This window comes from Lagopus muta, chromosome 18, assembly GCF_023343835.1.
Source record: "Lagopus muta isolate bLagMut1 chromosome 18, bLagMut1 primary, whole genome shotgun sequence".
Taxonomy (NCBI): Eukaryota; Metazoa; Chordata; class Aves; order Galliformes; family Phasianidae; genus Lagopus; species Lagopus muta.
Genome location: NC_064450.1, coordinates 3436976 through 3458696, shown reverse-complemented (window position 1 = coordinate 3458696; position 21721 = coordinate 3436976). Strand labels below are relative to the sequence as shown.

General features: G+C 43.1%; 1 protein-coding gene across 1 annotated transcript in view; it reads left to right on the top strand.

Moving 5' to 3' along the window:
* The first annotated feature begins 5327 nt into the window (after window positions 1-5327).
* Window positions 5328-21721, top strand: part of FOXK2 (forkhead box K2) — a 41765-nt gene continuing 25371 nt past the window's right edge. The window contains exon 1 of the mRNA XM_048965245.1: window positions 5328-5897. Within this exon, the coding sequence (XP_048821202.1) occupies window positions 5557-5897 (341 nt within the window). The 5' untranslated portion in view covers window positions 5328-5556. The remainder of the gene's footprint in view (window positions 5898-21721) is intronic.

The window sequence follows — 21721 nt, the reverse complement described above, 5'->3', positions numbered from 1 at the left end:
ACTTTTTTTTTTTTTTAATATCAGAACAGAAAACTGATTAAAAATCTTCATTTCTCTTCTGAAATGACAGATCTAAACGAGAATATTATAAAAAGATTTTAAAGTATATTTATTACTGATGCTAATCACACTTGGTGTTGGTTTTAATTTGCCTTTGGCTGTTTTCTATAGGTTATTCACATTTCTGTAGTTCTTCACTGATTTTTGACTAATGTAAATCATTTTATCACTTGGTTTCTCCATCTCAGTCTCTCCACTCCTACTTCCTTGGTTGTTTTTCTGCCATCCTGACTATGACTTGTGTTGCTGTTTTGGTAGGGCTTGTATCTGCCATGTATTACAGGGGTACCATGGCAGTTTCCACCTTCAGATGCCAAAGACATCTGTTCCAAATAAGCTGAACCTTGGCAGACTGATCTGCTTCATTAATTTACAATACCATATCATAAAGCTATGTGACATGAGAGGGAGGATGGCTGGAAGGAAACAGAAGTTCAGTTTGAAGCAAAGGAAGGGTAAAAATTCTATTGCTGTGGTGAATGGACCAGTGTGTTCTCATGGTGCAGTTTCTCTATTAGAGAAGTGACAGCCTATCTTAAGTTTTCATGGCAAGTTATGGCATTTTATTCGAATACCTGCAACTGTGTCTGCATAGCAAATGCTCAGTAGAGTCTGAACTGTTAGTGAACTAAAAAAAAAAAAAAGCCACAGCGTTTTAGACAGTAATGCTTCAGGTCTGCCGTATCCTGACAGCACAAATGGAGTCGGGTGTGTTGTAGGATCCCACAGCGAAGTACACGAAAGCAGTGAGAGTTCTGCATTCCCAGTTACCATGCAGCTGCTGCTGCGGCTTTTGCAAAGCCCTGTTGTGGTGTCGGTTCTCAGAGCTTCCGCTTTGTGAATAATTATCCTCCGAGGGCGGAGGGGATGCTTTCAATTTAGAGCGTGTGTCTGAATTTTCGGCGTCTGCCGTTACTGACGCGAGGCGGTAGGGATCGCTTCCCAGCAGCTCCGGGAGTCGACTTCTCGCTTCTCAAACCCGCCCGACTGTGATGGTCTCGCCTCAAAAAACTGCTTTTAGAAACCAAGAAAACGCGCCTTAGCGTCAGTTGTCAACAGGATGCTGGGGAGCGTGCCGTAATCCTGTCAGCAAAGCTCGCCCCGCCCCTCAGCTCTCCCCGGCCGCGTTTCCCTCACGGGACGCTGGGGCGGGGCGCACCGCCCACGGCCTCGCAGTGTTTACAAACACGCGTCAGTCAGCCCCGAGCGGCGCCGCCATCATCCGCTGGGCGCGGAGCAGGCTGGGTAGAAAAGCGGGAGCGCGGGACGGCCGGCGGGAGGGGCGTCTCCACAGGTGGAGCGCGGTGGCACAGCCCGGGTTTGGCTGTCGGGGAGGTCCATGGCACGCTGTCGAGTAGGGGTTTGTGATCGCTCCGCCACTCCGCCTCCAAAAAACTGTCCGTGAAAGCAGGAGGGACGATTACCCAGCTGTTAGAATCGCGGCGTCGTTTAAGATGGAAAAGGACCTCAGGATCAGATGCTTCTACCACTGTTATGCTTTCCAGTCCTTCTGTTATTAAATTATGAGATCTGAAAGACTCCTGGAGGGAAAAAAGAAAGCCTATAAAAATAACTATTCTGAAGTAACATATATTCTCCTATTGATTTTTAAGGCAAGAATTGACCATATTTGACCAGGGAGCTTCGCACCGTTCCGTCATTCGGTATTTAACACTTTCCCTCGACAAAAAATTGCATATGTGAGAAAATGTCTAAAGCCTGAGTCTCCATATAGCTTTACTGATCAACACAGGAGTTCTGTGTGGTCGTCAGGGTCACTCAGAAACGTGGCTGTGTATGGCAGCCGCACTGAGGCTGTGTTGGAGGAATTTTTTACTGCTTACAGTGGCATTCTTGCCTAGGAAAAGGAAAACACTGTGCTTGGCAGATGTTGAGGAAGGAGGTATTGGCGTTTGAAGTTTTCTTTATTCAGTTGAACAGGTTTTGGTAAGTGCGTACCTTGTTAAAAGTGCAAGTGAATGCTACCGAAAAGTGGCTTTGCAAATTAACTTTGTAGGGTTGTGTTTAACAGAACTCAAATCTCGCTGGAAGCTTGTGACGCTGTAATAAAAAGATTATGAATAGCCTCTAATGGCCTTTAAAAGCTGTTTAATGCTGGTTGTGTCAAAGCAAGCAATTAAGGTCATTTAATCTACTTGATTATTCATCAAGTTGCTCTAGTGGTATTCCATGTGTTTGAATCAGTGAAAATGTGCGCCTTGAAGGCTGCCTCAGCACTCTGTAGCCCTTAGTGCAGAGCGCATGTAATAGAAAAGCTGAGGAAGTAAACCCTTTGGTTACAGGACAGTTTAGTAGCCCCAGGCATACGCAGACTGTGTGTGGACACTTCTGTGTTGATACAACATGGGCTTCAAGAAAAAAGAATGCAAAAAGTAGTCATTTGAAGCAAGTTTGATCATGAAAATTTTATTAATGGGTTCATTTAGTGCTTACGTATTTCTGTTAAACCCCAGATTGTTGTGAAGCCAGAGAATGAGGTAAGGAAGGTTTGCGGATTCTCAGTTTCTGTGGTGCAAATGTGATCCTGTATGATTTGGTGTGAACTGGGTGACGTGGTCACTTACCACAAAGGGCCCAGAGTGGAGAAGACTACGCAGACTATGTTTTGGTCGATAAGTTGGAGTCCTAGTTCTGTTCTGAACAGTCAGGGAACCTGTAAGGCAGATCCTCAAAACCAACAGGGGAAAAAATGATGGAAATAGTACGTTTGTGCTATGCAGCTCCAACATAAGGACCAGGTTAGGTTTGAGCAGTGGGATTCACTGGAACATAAAGGCCCCAAACAGCCCAGAACTGCGTATGGTATGAATGGTTCTACTGCTCTGCTTCCTGCTTTATATGGCACAAAACAGAACAAGTGGGCAGGTTGGAATGACCTATGAGGGCCATTGTGCATGGTCACAGAGAGAATGACTAAATCTGCACCAATTTAGGAACACATTGGCAGAAATATCTCAGCAAGATCTTAAAGTGAGTTTTACTTCTGACAATTGAATTTGTTGTTTACTCTGCAGCACTGGTAATACCAAAGTAAACAGCTTTCTGTTGGTGTTATAGAGTGCTGTACTGACCGTTGGATACCTGAAAAGCGCTTTCAGAGCGCATTATAAAACTATTTCTTATGTTTCATTGGCTGTGTTCTCAACACTGTTCTGTTATGAAAAGAACTAGTATCAGCTTCACAAATTTAGTATCGGATGTTAGTAAGAAATTAATACAAATTAGAAGTAGCTGCTATTCACAAAGCAGCATTAATACTTTAGCAAACTGAGTAACTGCAGGGTGGTAGCAACTGCTGGCCCAATAGGAATGCACCTGGCTGCTATCCCAGTGTACCTGTTTTCTCTCTGGGGGTGTGCAGTCGGTGATGTTTAGCAGGCATACCCCCCTGGATCCCTAACCGATTGTTAGCAGAGCAGGCACAACATTGCTGTAGTTACACTGGAGCCAATTGATTTAAAAAAGAAAAAAAAAAAAAAAAAAGAAAAAAAAAGTTGAGAATCTGGGAGTCATAACTGGCTCTCTGATGCTCCACATTTTCTGTGCCAAACATATGCTGGTATAGAAGAAAGTCTGATTCTAAATAACAAAGTGTGGGCAAGATTTAAATGAAGTTTTCCATAAAAGAAACCAAATCTCTCAATGTTGCTATGTTTTACTGCGACTGATGTCTCAGTGCAGTCAGACAAAGGCACTTAAGCAGCGTGTTACTGTATTGTAGCTGCTTATAATGAGTGCTGATTGAATCCTAAGAGGGATTCCTGAAGTTTGGCTGGACTTTGCAGGTAGCATGCACAGTGTGCTGTTCCAAAGCATGCGTGTTATCATTGCAGTTAAGAATCTGTTGGCTCAAATGTGCAAAAATAGGAGTTTGTGTTTCAAATTTAGTACTGGATGTTTGTTATTGAGTTGATTGGTTTTGAGTATAAAAATGTTTTCAGTAACTATTACCAGTGCCTGCAGAGCACGCGTGTACCACTGAAAGAAACATTTGTATGTCCTTTGAATTAATATATGATGGTGAACTCCATAAATTTTTAAAGAAAAGATGAAAAGAGAACAGAGACAAACACATCTTAAGCAACTGCTTGGAAATACCGTGAGGCTATCTGGGCCATTACAGCAAAGTGTTTGTGTACGTTTGTTTATAGGCATAATTTGTAGCACCTTCTTTCACCGTGTATAGGTAGAAGTCCAATCATTTACTTCTCAATTCTGACAGTACCTGGTCTTTGTAACAGAGGTGCAAACATTTTGAGAGGGTCTTCATCAGGTAAATGGCTCACAATGCAGACGCTACATTTGAGTACACTTAATGTCTTCTGTTTGCTAATCTGTAGTATTTTAAACTGAAAGCTGCCCATGTGGATTCTTGATCATTTTTTTCCACTTCTCCCTGTGCTGTGCTGTGACCCTCAGGGAGGAATGTAACATACTGTTACAGCAAGCGGTGTCTAATTCTGTTTTGTCGTGTCAGATCGCTTGCTTGCTCTTTTGTGCCCTACTTCTTAGGAGGAACTAGGACTGGCAGGTGTACTCACAAATACACCGACATGCCTGAAACTTTTAGAGCACGGAGCTTGCACTGTGTGGATGTTAGAAATTGTTGAAGATGTGGCATTACCTTTCTTTTAAGCTAATGTTTACAACCTTCCAGATATGTTTGGTTTATCAAACCTTTTCTTCCCCCCCCCCCCCCCCCCCCTTTCGGTGATATTCTTCGAACAGCCTCAATCACGGCCTTCCAAGCGCTGACCCACCCTGCATCAATGTTTGGGTACTTGCGGTTATTTATTGTCGTTATTACCGGTGTTCTGCCGTTTCTGGAAGTAACGCCAGCGGACGGCACGCGCCCCGGCTGCCGAATGGAAAACCCATCGGCTCGCTCCGGGAGCTCTGCGGGCGGGGCAGCGGCCGCGCTGCGGGACCCGGCACGGGCACCGCCCCACGCGAAGAGCCGAGGAGAGCGGGCGGCGGCATCCGGGCCCAGGGCAGGTGCCGGAACCGCGGGGGCTCCACCGGCCGCCCGGGGCGGGCGGGGGCCGCGGGGAGGAGACGAGGGTCGGGCGAACCCGCCGCGCCGAGAGAGCGCGCTCCGCTCCGCCGCGCTCCGCTCCCGGCCAGGGGCTCGGGGCCGCGTTCCCCCGGCGCGGCGGACGAGGGTCGCTCCGCTCCCGGCGCGCGGATCTGCTCCGCGTTTTCCGGGCCTTTCCCGTCCTCTCCGCGCCCGACACTCGAACGTGCTGCGCGGCGCCGGCCGCGGCGCCTCTCGCCATTGGCCGCTCCGCCATAGCCCCATGGGCGTGCGGGCCCCGCATTGGCCCGGCGCCGCCGTCCGTCAGCGAGCGGCGGAGTGCGTCAGGTTGGGTTGAGCGGCGGCCCCTTCCCTGCCTGCGTCTGGCGGCGGCTGCGGCTGCGGGGCCGGTGCGGGCGGAGGGGCGCGGCGGAGGGCGGCCCCGCTCCTCGCTCGCTAAGATGGCGGCGGCGGCGGCGGCCGTGGCGCGGCTGGAGGGCCGGGAGTTCGAGTACCTGATGAAGAAGCGCTCGGTGACCATCGGCCGCAACTCGTCGCAGGGCTCGGTGGACGTGAGCATGGGCCACTCCAGCTTCATCTCCCGGCGCCACCTGGAGATCTTCACCGCCGCGCCCCCGCCGCCGCCACCGGCCGGAGCGGACGGGCCGCCGCCTCCCGCTCAGGGGGACCCCGCGGCCGCCGGCGGGGGCGACTTCTACCTGCGCTGCCTCGGCAAGAACGGCGTCTTCGTGGACGGCGTGTTCCAGAGGCGGGGGGCGCCGCCGCTGCAGCTGCCCCGAGTGTGAGTACGGCGGCGGCCGGGCCCGCCCCGCTCTCCCCCGGGGCCCGCCGGGCCCGCCCGCCCGCGCCTTCCCGAGCTTCGCGGGGTGGTGCCGCCCGATTGTCCGTGCCGCCGGCCGGCACGCGGTCGCCGTGACGGGCGCGGAGCCGTGCCCGAGGCCTCCTTCCCCGCCGCCCCTTCTCCCGCTCCGCCTTTGGACGTGCCCTTCCCGCTGGGCCCGCATCCCGCGCACCCGCCGCCCGCTCCGTGCCCCCGGCGGTGCGGCGGCGAGGCCCCCCCCCGGACCCTGCCGTGCCGCGTCTGGCACACGGCGGTGTCTGCTGGGAGACGGGAGCAAATCGGGCTGCGGCAGCGCTCGGAGGTATTGTAATTAGCAAACAGAATTGGATACACCCTTGAGTATTGTTTACGTGCTTCAAAGGAAACCGGTCGAGTGGTCGTCCGCATATCTGGGATTTTTGAATGTGAGATCGGTAGATCTTGTGGCGCCCTTCGTGCTTTTACTGAACGTTGAGGGCTTGTTTTGTGTGTGGGATCCTGATTTTTGTGGCAGTTTCTCTTTGCCTGATTGTGACATTGATTTTTTTTTTTTTTTAATGACTACACTGAATCTTCCACATGAGATGCTTTCACTGTCCTGGTGCTTTCTGTTCCCTTATGTGTCAATAAATGCATCAGGAGGTTTTAAGTGGTAATACATTCCTATACCATTAGCAAATATTAACTGTCTTGACAAAATATTTTCCTAGAGGACTATGTGAGGCCTACCTACTCCGCTGGAGAGTTTATTGGGCTGTAAATAAGTAATCCTTGTTTTGAGGAGTCTCACATAGGAAAAGTGAAAGTGTTTTGGTTGGGAGTAGTTTTAGTTAGGTCAACTAAGAGATACCCACAAGGTTACAAGTGTGCTAACTTGGCAGAAAGCATGCTGTCAGTGTCAGCTCTTACCATGCCTTGCAAGTTTTTAAACTTCTCTTAGCACTTTGATGGTGTGTATTTTCCACTTTGACGTCTTGGTGTTCGTTTCCACAACTGGTTTCTCGGTAAAAAATGAAATTCTTACCTTTTTGCTTTCTAGGAAATGCTTCTTCTGAAAGGCTTTAACAGTGCCAGTCTGTGTGGAGCTGTATAATCGCAAACACACTTGGATGACTTGTTTGACCTTTAACTGTAACTTCTATTTTTGCTTTCTGCTTTTTAATGTTAATAGTCGTTTGCCATGTGGTTAATTGATATTTTGATCTAAGGCATTTGAGAGGTACAATTTAAATGCTTCTTTTTGTAAAAGGTTTGGTATTTAATACACTCATTGCAGGCAAGTCCTTGTGAGTTATGTATGTTCATTGCAAGCAGCCTGGAACTAGCTTGAGAAATTTAGTCAGGAGCACGCAGATAAATGCTTAATTCCTTGAGGAAAGAGTACAGCTGCTTCGTGCTGTCCATGCAATTATTGACTCGTAATTTTATCTTTTTTTCTTTCAGTGTTGTCACTTTATACAGAGAAAATGAACACGATGAAAACTTTTGTGCAGTTAATTTCTTATTTGTCATGGATATACGTAGGTGGTGCTTAAAGAAACTACATCTGCTTGAAACGTACTGTGTTCAATGATTACACCATTTCTTAGACTGCACGTTTGCAGCTTTCTGTTTCGAGATCTGTAAGCTGTTTAAAGTAGTTATCTCCTGGTTACAAAATGTAGGTGTGATCTTTCTGTAAATAATAGGTGGCTTACCTTCAGTGCTGGCTGGAAACAATGGAGCAGTGTGTGTGCTGAATGAAGTAGGATTTCTTTGGTCAACAGGCTTAGGGATGAATTTTACCTTGAAGGGCTTGGGATCAAATGCTCACCTCCTGCTTTTTCAGAAATATAAAATAGTTTATCAAAGTCATAGCAGAGTGGTATAGAGAAATTGTAGTTTCATATTTTCAAAGTTCTGTTTTTTTGTTGTTTAATTTTTTAGCATAGGAGTCTCCAGGCAAATTCAAAGTAGACATTATCTGCTTATAGCAAATCATTACTGTGAACTACTGATGACTAATATTGTTTGTAGCCCTGTTCTTGATTTTCATTTAGATTTAAGTGCTCAAACTGAAGATGATCTCCTGGATTTTAAGGCTTAAACTTAGTTACAGTGTAATGTAAACGTTAACTAACAACTGAAGGTGGCTGGAAAGAAAGCAGTTTGAGTGCGAGTTGAAGATTGATGATTGCTATCCTCAGCTCAAGTAATCACTGGATCTATTTTTGTTGTTGTTTACTTCTGCTGTGCTGCCAGTAGTATGCTTTGCCTATGACTGCACGATCATTTGATTTTTTTCTAATGGCAAATGAGGTTAAAAAAAAAAAAGGCCTGTTCTTTGTGTTTGTTTTGAAGTGATCTTGGAGACTAAGAGTGAAGAGTTGTCTTCTGTCACTAATAAATAGGTGACTCCAAGCAAAATGCTGTTTCAGACTTGAGCTGTCTTTATTTAATTGTCCCTAGTAATTGCACGTCATTTGGGTTTCCTTGGCCGCCTTTGATTTCAGCACAAGGTGTAAACTTGATTTAATCTAATAGTGTTATTGAACTTCCTGATTTTGGATGGGAAAAACAGAAATACAGCTTTGTGGTCTCCTGCAAACCACACATTTTGAAGTTCTGGGTAAATTAAGTTTTCAGAGTCTACTTATATATATTATAATAAAGACATTTTTCTTTCTAAAAATATAAATCCCATAAACAGAGAATTGCTGTACATTAAGATAGCTATTTTGGTCGCTATTTTTAGTGCTTCCCTGGAAACATCACTGTCAGTGCAAATGTTTAAGTTTCCACACAGGAGGGTAGCATCAGTGGGAAGCGTGTTTTTGTTTTTCTAATTCTTGACAGTCTGACACACGTCCTTGTCTATATACAAACCAGCTGTAATCTCATGTGATGAATAAAATGGAAGCTAGGGGAAAAAAAAATAGCAAGTTTTTTTTTTGTTCATGTCCATTAGGAAGCTCTGTGGTCAAGGTCACGGTGCACCAAGGCATGGGGTAGAACAAGTCCTATAACCTCATCTAAATGCATACAAACCCAAGCAAGTCAGTTGATCTTTTTACAACTACCTTCAAGATCCATGGATTATCTCTGCTGCCGTTTATATAGTCCACATTTTTAATTGGTTTCCCTCGATTCTTTTCAAGTTTCCCCTGACTTCAGTGGGGGCGTTGTTGAGGGGTATTGCTAGGTAAATAATAACATCGATACTTGACTTTTGAGGTAATTGGTTTGAAAAATACCTTATGTGCTGGGCACAGCAGCTGTTGGTGACAGCGCTTTTATATACAGCTTTTGGAGAGGCAGGGTTCCAGACAGATGTAACAGCACAGCTGGAGAAAAACAGACTGACTTTTGAGTACAGCTCAGCTATGAAAAAGGTTGGTTGTCTGTGTGCTGCTCACCCCCTGCCCATTTTTTCCACCCCTTCGTGTTGCAGTCAGTAGTTTGTGTGTATGTTGTTCATTGGCATTGGAAATTAGAAAGGTTCTGACATAGTAAGCTCGTGTCTTCCAAGAGACAGTTTGTTCGTTTGGGAAAAAAGCACATATTTTATATATTAATGATTACTTTTGGATGTGATTTTGTGGAAGTGGATTTGGGAATCGTAACCAAGGCGCCGTTAATGAGAGAACAGCATTCCAAGCTGGAGCAGAGATGCGTGCAGCCTGTTACTGTCCTGCAGAGCAGTCAGGAGCCAGTGCTTGGGGAGCAGTGCAGGAAGGGACAGAGGCATGTGGCTGTGCTTCCTCTACTTATTCTTCTGGATCCCAGTCGGTTCAAAAGCACATGTCACAGAATCACAGAATGGCCCAGGTTGGAAGGGACCTCAAGGCTCATGAATCTCCAACCCCCTGCCATATGCAGGGCCACTAACCTTCACATTTAATGCCAGACCAGGCTGCCCAGTGCCCCATCCAGTCTGACCTTGAACAACTCCAGGAATGGATGGGGCATCCACAGCCTCTCTGGGCAGCTGTTCCAGCACCTCACCACTCTCTTTGGAAAGAACTTCCCCCTGACATCCAACCTCAATCTTCCCTCCCTCAACTTAAAACCATTTTCCGTTGTCCTGCTGTTGCCTAGCCTTTCAAAGAGTTGATTCCCCTCCTGCCTGTAGGCTCCCTTTAGGTACTGAAGGCTGCAATGAGGTCACCCCGCAGCCTTCTCTTCTCCAGGCTGAACAAGCCCAGCTCCCTCAGCCTGTCCTGGTAGGGGAGGTGCTCCAGCACCCCGATCATCTTCGTGGCTCTCCTCTGGACCCTCTCCAACAGCTCCCTGTCTTTCTTGTACTGGGGGCTCCAGACCTGGACACAGTACTGCAGATGGGGCTTCACAAGAGCAGAGTAGAGTAATGTAATCTTTGTGTTGTTCTTTTAAATGAATTGGCAGTGTGTTTTTGCATCTCTGTAAACTTGTATCCACATCATCCTTTTGCAGTGAGTTCCTCACCTTGGAGCCAGTTGGGGGGAAAAGTACCTTCTTTCCTGAGCTCTTTGAATTTTACTCCCAGTGATTTCATTTGCTACAACTTGATTTAGCTCCTCTATAATCAGAGGCAGTAAAAAATTGTCCCATTCTGTCATTCATTTTATAAAGTTCTTTGTATTTGCTAAATATAGGAGCTTTTAGAGTAAACCATGTAGAGTGTGTCTCACTTCAGCTTATCATCTGTTGACTAATAAGTAGTAGGTTTCTACTGGTGGAAGCCAGTAGATTGTGAATAAAGATCAAGTATATTCACTAAGTAAACTCTTTGGGAAAATTTATTGCGTTCAACATTACTCAGGCAGGAAATACTGCAGCAGATTGTAGAGAACCTCTAAATAGATGAGTGCACTTCTTTTTTAGTTGCTTAAATTCCATGCAGAGATGTCATTGCTGTATGCATTGTGGTCGCATGCGTGCTCAGTGAGCGTTTCACTCTGGAAACAGCTCAGATTTGGATTAATGGTCGAGGAATGGATTGTAACATCTTAAGCAGTGTTAGCAGCTGATATGGGAAGAATGTTCTTTGCTTTGCTTGCTGGGGTTTTTTTATGCTTTTGAGCCTGACTTGTGTTGTAAAGATTTGCTTTATGTTTATAAGCATTAGATGCTTAGGAAATCAAACACAATACATATATTTTTTCTTTTCCCAAGGAACAGAGTTCCAACAATGGATTAATTACTTCAGGCTGGATTGGCACCTGCTTTTTCACTTTTTTGATAACACTTCTGATAAATACAGCTGCTTGTAAGGAAGACAGCTGGCCAAATGGAGACATTATGATTGATTTGTGTTTAGAGGAATATGATAGAGTTCCATACTGGTATTAAAACTATGAATTACTTACAAGTTATCTCAAAGCAAAGAATAAGGAAGTATTGAACTTGGCTGCGACTTACAGATCGGACTCCAGAAGTGTTATGTACTTTATGAAGCAGACACTGTGACCCATGCGTAATGAATAATAATGTAAACTGAACATATTCCTGGGTATTTTGTGGCTACTTTAAAGCAAGATTCTCACTGTAGCCTTACCTTGAAGAGCAATATAGGAGGCAGAAGGTAGAGCATGTTCTGCTTCAAATAAAAAAAGCTGAATGTGAAGTTTCTGTAATCTGTAACAGTTGTTTCTCTTTTTTTCTTTCACATTCCCATCTGAACTGGCCATGACGGATGAGTGAAATGGTTTTTTGCTCCTGAAACAATACTACAAATTGCCAGACACCAATCAGGTAGCTGAGGGAAAGCTCAGCTTTAGATCTGGATTAACTGGTGATTGCTTTGCCTTTTTTATTGCTCTGACTGATGTGTGGGATCGAGTAAGGACATCTTCTACAGTGTTATTGATCTTACACATATTCATGTGCTTGGAGTTATCTATAGGAGTACAAGTATGTTCTCTGTGTGGTTATGTGAAATAGTAGAAACCAGGAAATGGTCTTAGAAATTGGTGGCTTCTCTGTTTTTCTGTTCCACTTCTGTAACAGAAGCATGATTAGTGAGTGTTGTTTTGGTGTAAAGGTGCAGATGAAGTATTTAAACTGTTTGTTTTATGAATCTGTTGTTGAAAGTGAGTTTTGATTTCCTTACCTTCAGTTATAGCAGTAAGGCAAGAGATACGGAAATGCAATTGTTCTTTCCTGGGTACTAATTAAATGCATATACAGTACTGATCATCAGTTGAGAAATGCACAAGTTTTGAGGAAGGAGAGACAGCTTTGTATCAGGTGGGTATCAGGAATGCAAGTTAATGTTCCACCCTCACTTTTCAAAATGAATGTGTATGATTAATTTGCTTATAATGAGGAAATGACATTGTCGTATAAATATTCGTCCTTCAAGAACATACATGTGTTTTAGAGAATGATTCTGCTGAGCAGGAATTCTGCTTTATTCCCATTTAAAGCCTATGTAATTCTCATGCACAGAGCAAATAATTTATTTTCATGGTCATTCTTAAACTATTAAAAATAAGGTGATGGTGCATCTGATCTTCTGTATTTTCACTAAGTGCAGCAGTGCCCTTAAGATCTCAAGCCCCATTACTCTGTGTAAAATTACCTATAACTGGACAGAAATCAAATGTAGTTTCAAAGGAACTCGCATATTTGTCTTGTAGCAGTGTAAGGGCATCCATGGCAGAGTATAATGTGTTTTCACAACATACTTGATTGTAGTAATAAACTGTCTTCTGTGGGAGTTCAGACTGAAATATTAGGAAGGTGGTGGTTATATCTTCTGTCTTGTTTATTTTCATGATAAAAAGTTGATGTGTAGTGACATTTGTTTTCTGCGACTTCCTGCCTTTAAGGAATTTTTTGACCTAGATAAAGCAGTTGGAGGGGAGGAACTGTATTTATCGTACAGCTATTCCACATTGGAAGGCTAGAAAACAAAAATTACATTCTTCAGCTGATATTTCATTGATATTGTTGTATCACTGAAGAGAGCTGGAGTTGCAGTGTTATAGAATCATAGAATGGCCTGGGTTGAAAAGAACCACAGTAATCATCTGGTTCCAACCCCCTGCTGTGTGCAGGGTCACCAACCAGCAGACCAGGCTGCCCAGAGCCACATCCAGCCTGGCCATGAATGCCTCCAGGGATGGAGTGATACGTAATGTTTTCCAGGAGTTAAGAACATCCATGAGCAATTGCAGTGTGCGATTCTTTGCGTTTGTTTGTGTGGCTGTGCTGCACATATTGACTGTGCTGCTGTGCTGTTCTCACCAGTACTGCCTGTCGTTAACTTGTGCAAAGAGGTGTCTTCACGTGTAATGTAGATCTGAGTATTTGTGGAAGTAAAATCTTCAACATTCAGAATGTCAGAATGCCTTAATATGTGTACAAGCACATCACCTTCTTGTTTGTCCGTGTGTAGCAAACAAAATGGAAAAGGTGAGCAGATTGGCCAGCAGTTGTGTCCATGCTACACTGTAAGAATTCCTGTTGGCTTCAGCATGACAGCTCCAGCTCAGTTGGGTGAAGGTGCGTGTGCAATGAACCAGAGTTGTAACTTTAGAAAAAGAAAAAAGAGGAAGAGCAAAAAAAACCAAACAAACAGATGTCATTATCAAAGCTTTGTGAAGCAAAACAGAATTAGTATAAAGTCAAATGGAATTAATTTTCGTTCAGTGTTAATTTAAGATTTTACATTAAGGATTATGAAGGGGACCTGCAGCAAAACCCCTGCTGGAAACAGATGATTTCAGCATCAAATAAGATTGCTGAGCGCCTTGTTCATTTCAGTTGTGAGTATCTCCAGGGACAAAATGTTTTGTGTAACTGCTGCCTCACTTACTAATGAGTTTCCAGAAGCAGAATTTGGGGAGTACACAGGTTGGTAAGCGTTGTAAACTGCTGGATTACTATTTGATGTTTCTACTTCATCCTTTCTTCAGAGATCTGAGGAAAAATCAACAGCAGATAAATATTTACAGATGGTACCGATGTTCGTAAATCGCAAATAATGAGGACAAAAAAAAAAAAGGATTTGGTCAATCCACTCAAAAAAGAAAAAGCAAAGGGTTCAAAGGGTTTGCAGGCCAGATCTTCAGGGTGGGAAACTGATAAAAGAGTTGGTAGGCTGCTTTGGAAGTGGTAACTGAAGACAAATTGTTAGATATGTAAGATGAGATGCAGTGTGTCAAAGCAGAGTGATGTGGTGACTGTAGAAGTAGAGGAACTGGGTTGGAGAGCAGTGATTGATGCTGGAACTTCGTATGGTTCTGGAATCAAAATTTGTATGGAAGAATATTTGGGAAACTGCAACGTTTTAGGGAGCTAACTGCTGAAAGGAATTGAAGGCTCAAAGAAATAACAAACAGGGAGGAGTGTGAGGAGTTCAGTATGTTTGTCTTATCCAAAAGGAGCACAAGATGCTGCAGTACATACAGTTTTATGGGGAGGAATTAGATGACTGAAAGGTTTGCTAATGGACCAAGCACAGGATGAAACTCCAGAGGCCATAAACTAAGGTGTCAAGGTTTGAACTCAGCACATATTTTTAGCAGTGTTGGAAGGCAGCATAGAGGAATGGTTGCATCTTCATTACACTCCCCTCTTCTGATAAGAACCTTTTTGGAAAAGCTGCTTTAGACAAACAAGAAAACAAAAAGATCCAGAACCAAAAATGACCTTGCTGTAATCAGACCTGGTTATCAGGTGTGCTGTAGGTATGGCTGGGTGCAATTTGATGGCATGGGAGGTACAAGCGAATCTTCATAGCTGTTCAGTCACTACTTCTGCAAATCCTTTTCTAACAGTCTTCCATACCTTGAAAAATTGTTATAACATGAAGTCCATGCTTGATTTATTTGTTTAAATTAAACTTCTTTCTAAAGCATCTGATACCTAGCTGGGCATTTGTTTACGCTTGCTAGCAGAATTCTTGCATGCAAATGATTTTTATGCTTTTGTTTATTATCATCTGAGTCTTCATGTTGGATTACAACTACGGTAGTTTGAAAGGTAGTTTAATACTCAGTGATTCTCTGCAGAGTTTTCCTAAAGTCTTGGAGCTGATGGGGTGTAAGCATCTTAATTTTATGTTGGTTGGTCAGGTTAGTGAGTACTGGACAAAGTGGTTGTACCTCCTGTTGACGTTAAATTCAGTATTTCAGATCATTTAAAGCTTCTCTCTAAAGTGTAGTTTTGGTGCAGAGCTGATATGAATGAAGTAACACGTTGACAGAAGATTCTTTTCAATTCTGATTTTGACAGATGTTGCAATAAGGCAGCAGTAATTTGTTTAACCATTTCCTGCTTTTTGGAACTTCTGCAGTGGGGACGGCACATATCCCCATCTGCAGCACAAGAGTCTTTGTGCTGCTTTGAACTTCAACTTACCATTAGGCACAGAGGTTTTTTTGGGTGTTGTTGTTTCTTAAACTGCATTTTCAGAATTACTTGTGTGTGCATGTTTGTTTAAAAAGTGAAACAAAAAAACCACCCCAACCCAGCTCATTTGATTTAAAAAAAAAAAAAAAAAAAAGCTGGAGTTTTAGGAAAGCAGTGACACATTCAGACACCACAGCTGGGAAAAAAAAAGTAATTTAGCTTTCATTGAAACATACAGTGCCTTAAAAAAAAAAAGTGCACCTGAAATATTAGTGTCTACTGTGGGCCTCGGTGCACAGGATGCTGCTGTACCATGCCTATGGTAGAAGTTTGATTTATGAAGGTACAAACACACAATTACCTGTTTTGTTTTTAAGGCTGATAATTAATTTAAGGACTCCAAAGGCTTGCACCTGGCTTGTGACTTAAATGAATACAGCATAAACCTCCACACATGGGAAAGTGTGACATTTTACATTGTGCTGTGAGGATATTTGTGGTATTTTAGTCAGAATATAATTTGGGTGGACAAGACATATAGTCGTAAGTTTTACTCCTTAACTTAGTTAAGTAGATGGGCACATTGATTACAACGTAAGGGTGGTAAGCACACATGGAAAGTGGTTGGAAAATAAGAATGATGGAGGCTGTCTCTTAAAGAAAAGAATTTTCCTCTTTGGGAAGCTTTACCGGTGTTTCCAGGCAGATGAGGAAGAGTAGTGTAGCACTGGGGGAGACAGGGATGAAAAAGTGTAAAGCTTCGACAGGAGAGGGCTGAATGTAGTCATGTAGAGCTCTGTGTGAGGGGGATTTCAAATTTGGTCCATAACAAATATTGTTTAGGCAAAAAATAATGTGCAAGTGGTAAAGAGGATGATTGTGGCATCATGAAACGTATGGTTTATAAAGATGGAAGAGAAGTCGAATGCTGCAGGGGAAGGGTGAGGTTATTAGGCCAATGTGATCTGCTTTGAGACATGGACAGGATCTTCATGGGGTTTGGAGTTGTTACACAGGGAGAACTGGAAGAGTTTGCAGGGAGGCCTGAAAAACGCTTGGACAGAGTTGAAGATTGTCTGAGGTTTGAGCTCTGAGAGGTAGCATTGTTTTTATTATGATAGATGTGGGGCTCTGGCATTGATATTTGGGTTGGCTGCTGTGATTCAGAGGAATCTAGGGTGACACTTTTTAGAAAGACAGGCTGTGCTTTCACGAGCATCTGAGCTGACCCGTTTCACTTGCTGAAAGGAGCATGGAAATGGAAGGTCTCGCTTACTGCAGTGCTCCCAGCTGCAGGATGTGCTAGCCTTGGAAGTCACCAGATCTTCCATGAGCTACTGATGTCTGCTTTTTTGGTGGTTTTGTCTTGCATTGAAGTAGCTGATGGAAAGGTCTGACAAGCAGTGGAGCTGGCATGCAGTGTGTGGTCGGCTTGTACAGACTTCTGGCAGCGGTCAGCTTGCCGTGCCTTGTGGAATCATCCATTAAGGAGTTGCTGTCTTAAGGGCCATTTATGCTTTTGAAATCAAAGTGGAAAGGAAAAGCCAAAGCAGTGTAAGAGAAGATGAAGGAAACTCTTGTGAGAAACTGTCTTAAGTCAAAAATTGAAAAGTGAATCTTAAGTTGACTGGATGCTGAACTGGCTCAGTTGTTAGTGCTTTGGCTAATACATGCTTTCCAGCCCTTTTTCACTCTCTGCATAAATGTGCATACATGGAAAAAAGCACTAGAGAAAAATGGGCATGAGCTCCTTGGCTGTGGATCATTTCACATCAGAGGCCAGCATCCTCATTCCATGCATTTAAAATCATCGTGTCTCTGCAGTATTCATTGGGCTTGGGTGCTGACAAAAATGAGGAGTGAATTACATACATGATCATCGATCAGAATTCTGTTTATAGCTTGCACAGATCTAAGCGTTGAATAACATTGAGCAAAGTCACCTTAAAGGAAGCAAGTGACTTCCTTAGATGGTGTGAATGTTGGGGTGTGGCAGCTGGGCCCAGCTAAGTTTACTAGTAGGTAATTGAGCTGCCTTACGCAGCCCTTAGTTGACACCCTTATTTTGGGGTGGTCACCAGCTGAGGTCCTTTCTAGTGCATGTGGTGAGAGGATGCTCTTTTATAGGCTATTAGGAGGTTAATAGCTTCATCTACACTTCCATTTTACAAGATATATTTACTTTCTTAGGGTCTGCAACCCAGGCAGTGAACTATTCTGCTGTTCTAATGATAGGAAAACATTGCTTTGAAGAGTTTGCAATCTGTTCTTAAGTAACTTTATTAAAATGACTAGATTGGGTAATAGGATTCTCCCAGAATGATGAAATTCATCCTGGTACAGTCCAACTTCCAGCAATACTATCAGAAGTTGGAGCACAGCCTTTTTCCTGACAGCATGTTTGTAGCTGCATTACCGAGCTGAAGGTACATCCTTAGGATAAGGTGGTTCCCCTTTGCTATGAATATGAGTGCCAAAATGAATGCAGCAATGAATTCTGAGTTCAGGGTGGGCTCCACAGTTTGTGGTTGATGATGGTATTATTCATGTAGCTTTCTAGATATTGATAATTGCTACAAACGTTTTTGGAGCTGGGAACCACAGTGAGTATGTCAGTTGAAATGTTCGGATGGCTGGCACATTTAGCAACACAGGAAAGAGATGCAATAGGTAAAAACCACAGTAGAATTTTCAGTTGTTTATCCCTTCGAATTGAAACTCAAGCCTTTGTTTTTAAATGTTTTCCTTGTATTGGTCTGCCCATAAAGCTGAGAAATGCAACTAGTCTGTTTTATCAGCACATTCCAGAGCTGTCTAACAGTGCTCAAATGCCTTGTGAGCTCTAGCAAGACAAAATAACCTACAGTAAGCACTACAAAGATGTGTAATAATTTTTTGCTTGGTTCATCACTTCGTTCTTGACTAGCTGCATCCCTTGTCTTTTTTTTTCCTCTCTCCTGAAGGACTGCTGGCCTCTGAGGAGTGCTGTTGCACGAGCAGAATATGCACAGTGACTGTGGAAATTCTAGTGAGTGGGTAAGCAGAGGAGTGGGGTGAGATGAAACAGTGGGCAGCAAGCTGACAACAGAACAGGCTTTTCTGGAAGTATTTCATTTCTAGCATATATTATTTGGGAGGATGGTTGGACTAGATGATCTTGCAGGTTGTTTCTAACCTTGTGATTCTGTGATTCTATGATTCTATGATTTGCTTGAAAATCCAATTCAGTTTAAATCTGAGATTTTTGTGAGTAAACTTTCTTCATTATAAGTCAGATAACTGTTAGATATTTTTTCTAACCTGATTTTAGTAGCTCTTGTGATTGCAGTCTCTTTCTGTGGGTTTAAGTGTTGTTTGTTCCTGGTCTGTTATCCTTCGCTGTACATTAGGATGTAGGTAATTGTACCTGTTTCAGAGAGAAAAATTTGGCAGTTATTAAACGTTCAAGGAATGCTTCTGAAGATGAAATGGGAAAAGTCATTCACAGTGGGGAGATTTGAGATCCTCCCACCTGTCTTGGTGTTTAAAGGTGTGAGTTAAATCTTGATTATAAATTCTTTTCAGAATTTTGAATTTCCTCCGTGAGTTTTGGCCTGTTATGAATAGCTTTTACTGTCTGCTGCAGTGCAGGCAGCCAGAGCAATCATCTGCAAGCACACCCTAGTACACAAATGTTTACTTTTCTGTCAGTAGTGAAATAACCCTGCTTGTTTTATGGCGTGGTTATTCTGAGGTTGGAAATCTGTCAAGCTTGGAAGAGATCACTAACCCCAGCCTGCTGCTTAGCTATAAATAAGTTTGTTCTGCTGTGGGCTAGTAAGTACCCAAGATTCTTACAGGAGATTATTAGCTATTATCTAAGGTTATAACCAACATGTGTGTTTATAAGTCTTTAAAAAAAAAAGAGCAAAACAGCATGCAGAGGACATTGAATAACAGAAATACGACTGTAATTCAGCCATCAGTTGGAAAGATTAAATAAATGCATTTTTTGTAATTTGAGTTTAGTGAGCTGAAGTTCTCTTAGTCGTTTGTGTGTGCATGTTTGTAATAGCTGTGATGTAGCTGAGAGGTGGGCCATAAAAAGTAATTCAGCTTCATCTGAGAAAGTTAAAAACATGGTTATGTGGAGTATAAAACAACCACAGCTATAGGGCAGTGTGAGTTTGACTGCATGGAGAAGTAACAGGATAGGGGAAAGGGAGAAGAGACTGAGTTTCTAAGGAATCACATTTGGTGCTTTGATCAGAAATGTTTGTTTTAGGAATTAGGCTTTTCTAGTTTCTGAAATTAAGAAGACTCCAGTTACAGAAATAAATGTGGGAGATGGTAATGTAGCAGCGTGTGCCAGAGGAGCTTTCAGGGGAGATGACAACTTGATAAGGCAAGGGATGTGTGTTTGATTGTCATTGCAGCTGCTCCAGTTCCAAGTCCCTTGCATTGACATGGCTCCAACAGTTTGTCTGCCTTATCTCCAAGGTAAACTGTTCTCAGCATATTTGTTTGTTTCCTTTTTGAAAGAACACTTGATGTTAATGGAGGAGGATGATTTTCTTGCTCTTAAATTTCTTATCGTGAAGGTCTGAGTAGTTTAGGGTTAATTACTTTCAGACAGATCTAGGGAAGCTGCAGGGGCTGGGTGTGTGTTGCAGTGATGTTGCATTACAGCTCAGAGATCCCTGGGCTCTGATGAAGGAAATGCTGGCTACTGTGGATATGTTACACTAGTGCAATTTTGCCCTGCTTACGACTGTTTTGTCTTTGTGGTAGCTGCTTGTTCAAGCTTTTCCCAAGGGTTTTAGAGAAGAGAATATATCTGAGTGCCTTATGCATTTGGTTCATGAATTGTTGACTGGGAACATTCTGTCCATGTCCGATACAGGGGGGGCAAGAGGTTGGGCTGCTGACTTTCTTCACTGAGTGAAGGAGACTTCAAGTATGAGAGGTTTGTAGGTAGTTGTGGTGGTTCACACCATCTCTAAGTCATTAGAATAACCCTCTTAAAGGTGTTCTAAATGGAGACAGGATTTGACTTGTGCAGGCAATGATTTAATACAAAAATACAAAGGAAAGAGAAATAGCTCTAGGGGACTTAAAGTTCAAGTACTACAGGATGGATATGTAAAAGGAAGTAAATAGATCTAATCATAGCCACTGGTTTGAATGCAGAAAGGGTTGATGCAGTCAGGAATTAGCATACAGTAGTGAGGTGGTGATCCCTTCTTAAAATAGCTCTGTGTCAGCACCAGGAACACCTTTATTGTTACAACTTTCACAGAAATGGAAATGATTGCAGAGCAGGGAGCCAAGGCTGACTGTTGCAGAAAGCAGTTATTTGAAGTTGTGTGTTTGAACTCTGGCAGAATTCTTTTTATTCTTGGTTTTTGTGTTCTGTTTTGATTTTTTTTTTTTCCACTCGCTCTGTGACAGGGTCTTGAAACTACAGCATTGCATATAGTTGTCATCTGGGCAGTGGACTGCATCGTGTTAGGAACTGCTGTGTTTGAGGCAGTGAACGCATAGAGAAATCACACAACATCAAAGGATGGTGCTGTTCTGAAGTTGGAGTGCACGCGCGTGCAATCTGTACTTGGATCTGAGCAGGAAGTTGTATCTAAAAATCACAGATACTACAATGACTGTTTTATATAATGCTACATAAACCCAGCCTGCTGGTTTTAAAGTTGCTTCACACTGCCACTAGTTATATTGAGTATAAGCTCTTCAAACGAGTTAGTGCCAAGCAAAGCATTGTTTGAAGTATGGAGAGGTAACTTGTGAGCCAAAATTAGCATGTATTCGTTTTAGGTGGTGTGTGTTTCATCAGGGCTGCCCAGATCATGTCATCCCTGAAGGCAGCACAGTTCAAATGTAAATAGTTAAGCTATTACCACATGGAACATGCCGGTGAATGGTGCCAGTAACATACGCTGAACATATGACCAGCACATGCCCTCTCTTCAGTGTGTTCCATGAACTGTTTAGGTTGTGTTATAAGCTGTTTATTCTTGAGAGTTTTTTTTTTTACCCTGTCAGCATTAAGCATGGAGCTTTTTTGTTTCTTTTTTCTTTCCTGCAGTTGCTGTTGGTTCTTTATTTCCAAAACTTGCTGCTATGGACATCCTGGCCATCACCACTATTTTGTGTCAGTTCTTTCAGGACACAATCCTTGGCGTCTTCTGTGCTAGTGCTATCAAAACCACAGATATCAGTCTGATTATTTTCAGCTTAAAATTGAGAGATGAAATATCCTTATGCTATTGGGACTTGGTCTGTAGTAATTATTTAGCTTCAACACCTGTTCTTTGTGTAAATTATTTACCATAATGTTTAATATTTGTTAAATGGAAATCTTTTCCCCCTCATCACTTGTCATTGTTCTTTAGGTAAACAGTGCTAAGGCCTGATGTGATATTTAAAGCCATTTTTGATGAGAGCTCGGATTCACAGGCTACTTTAGTTGCATG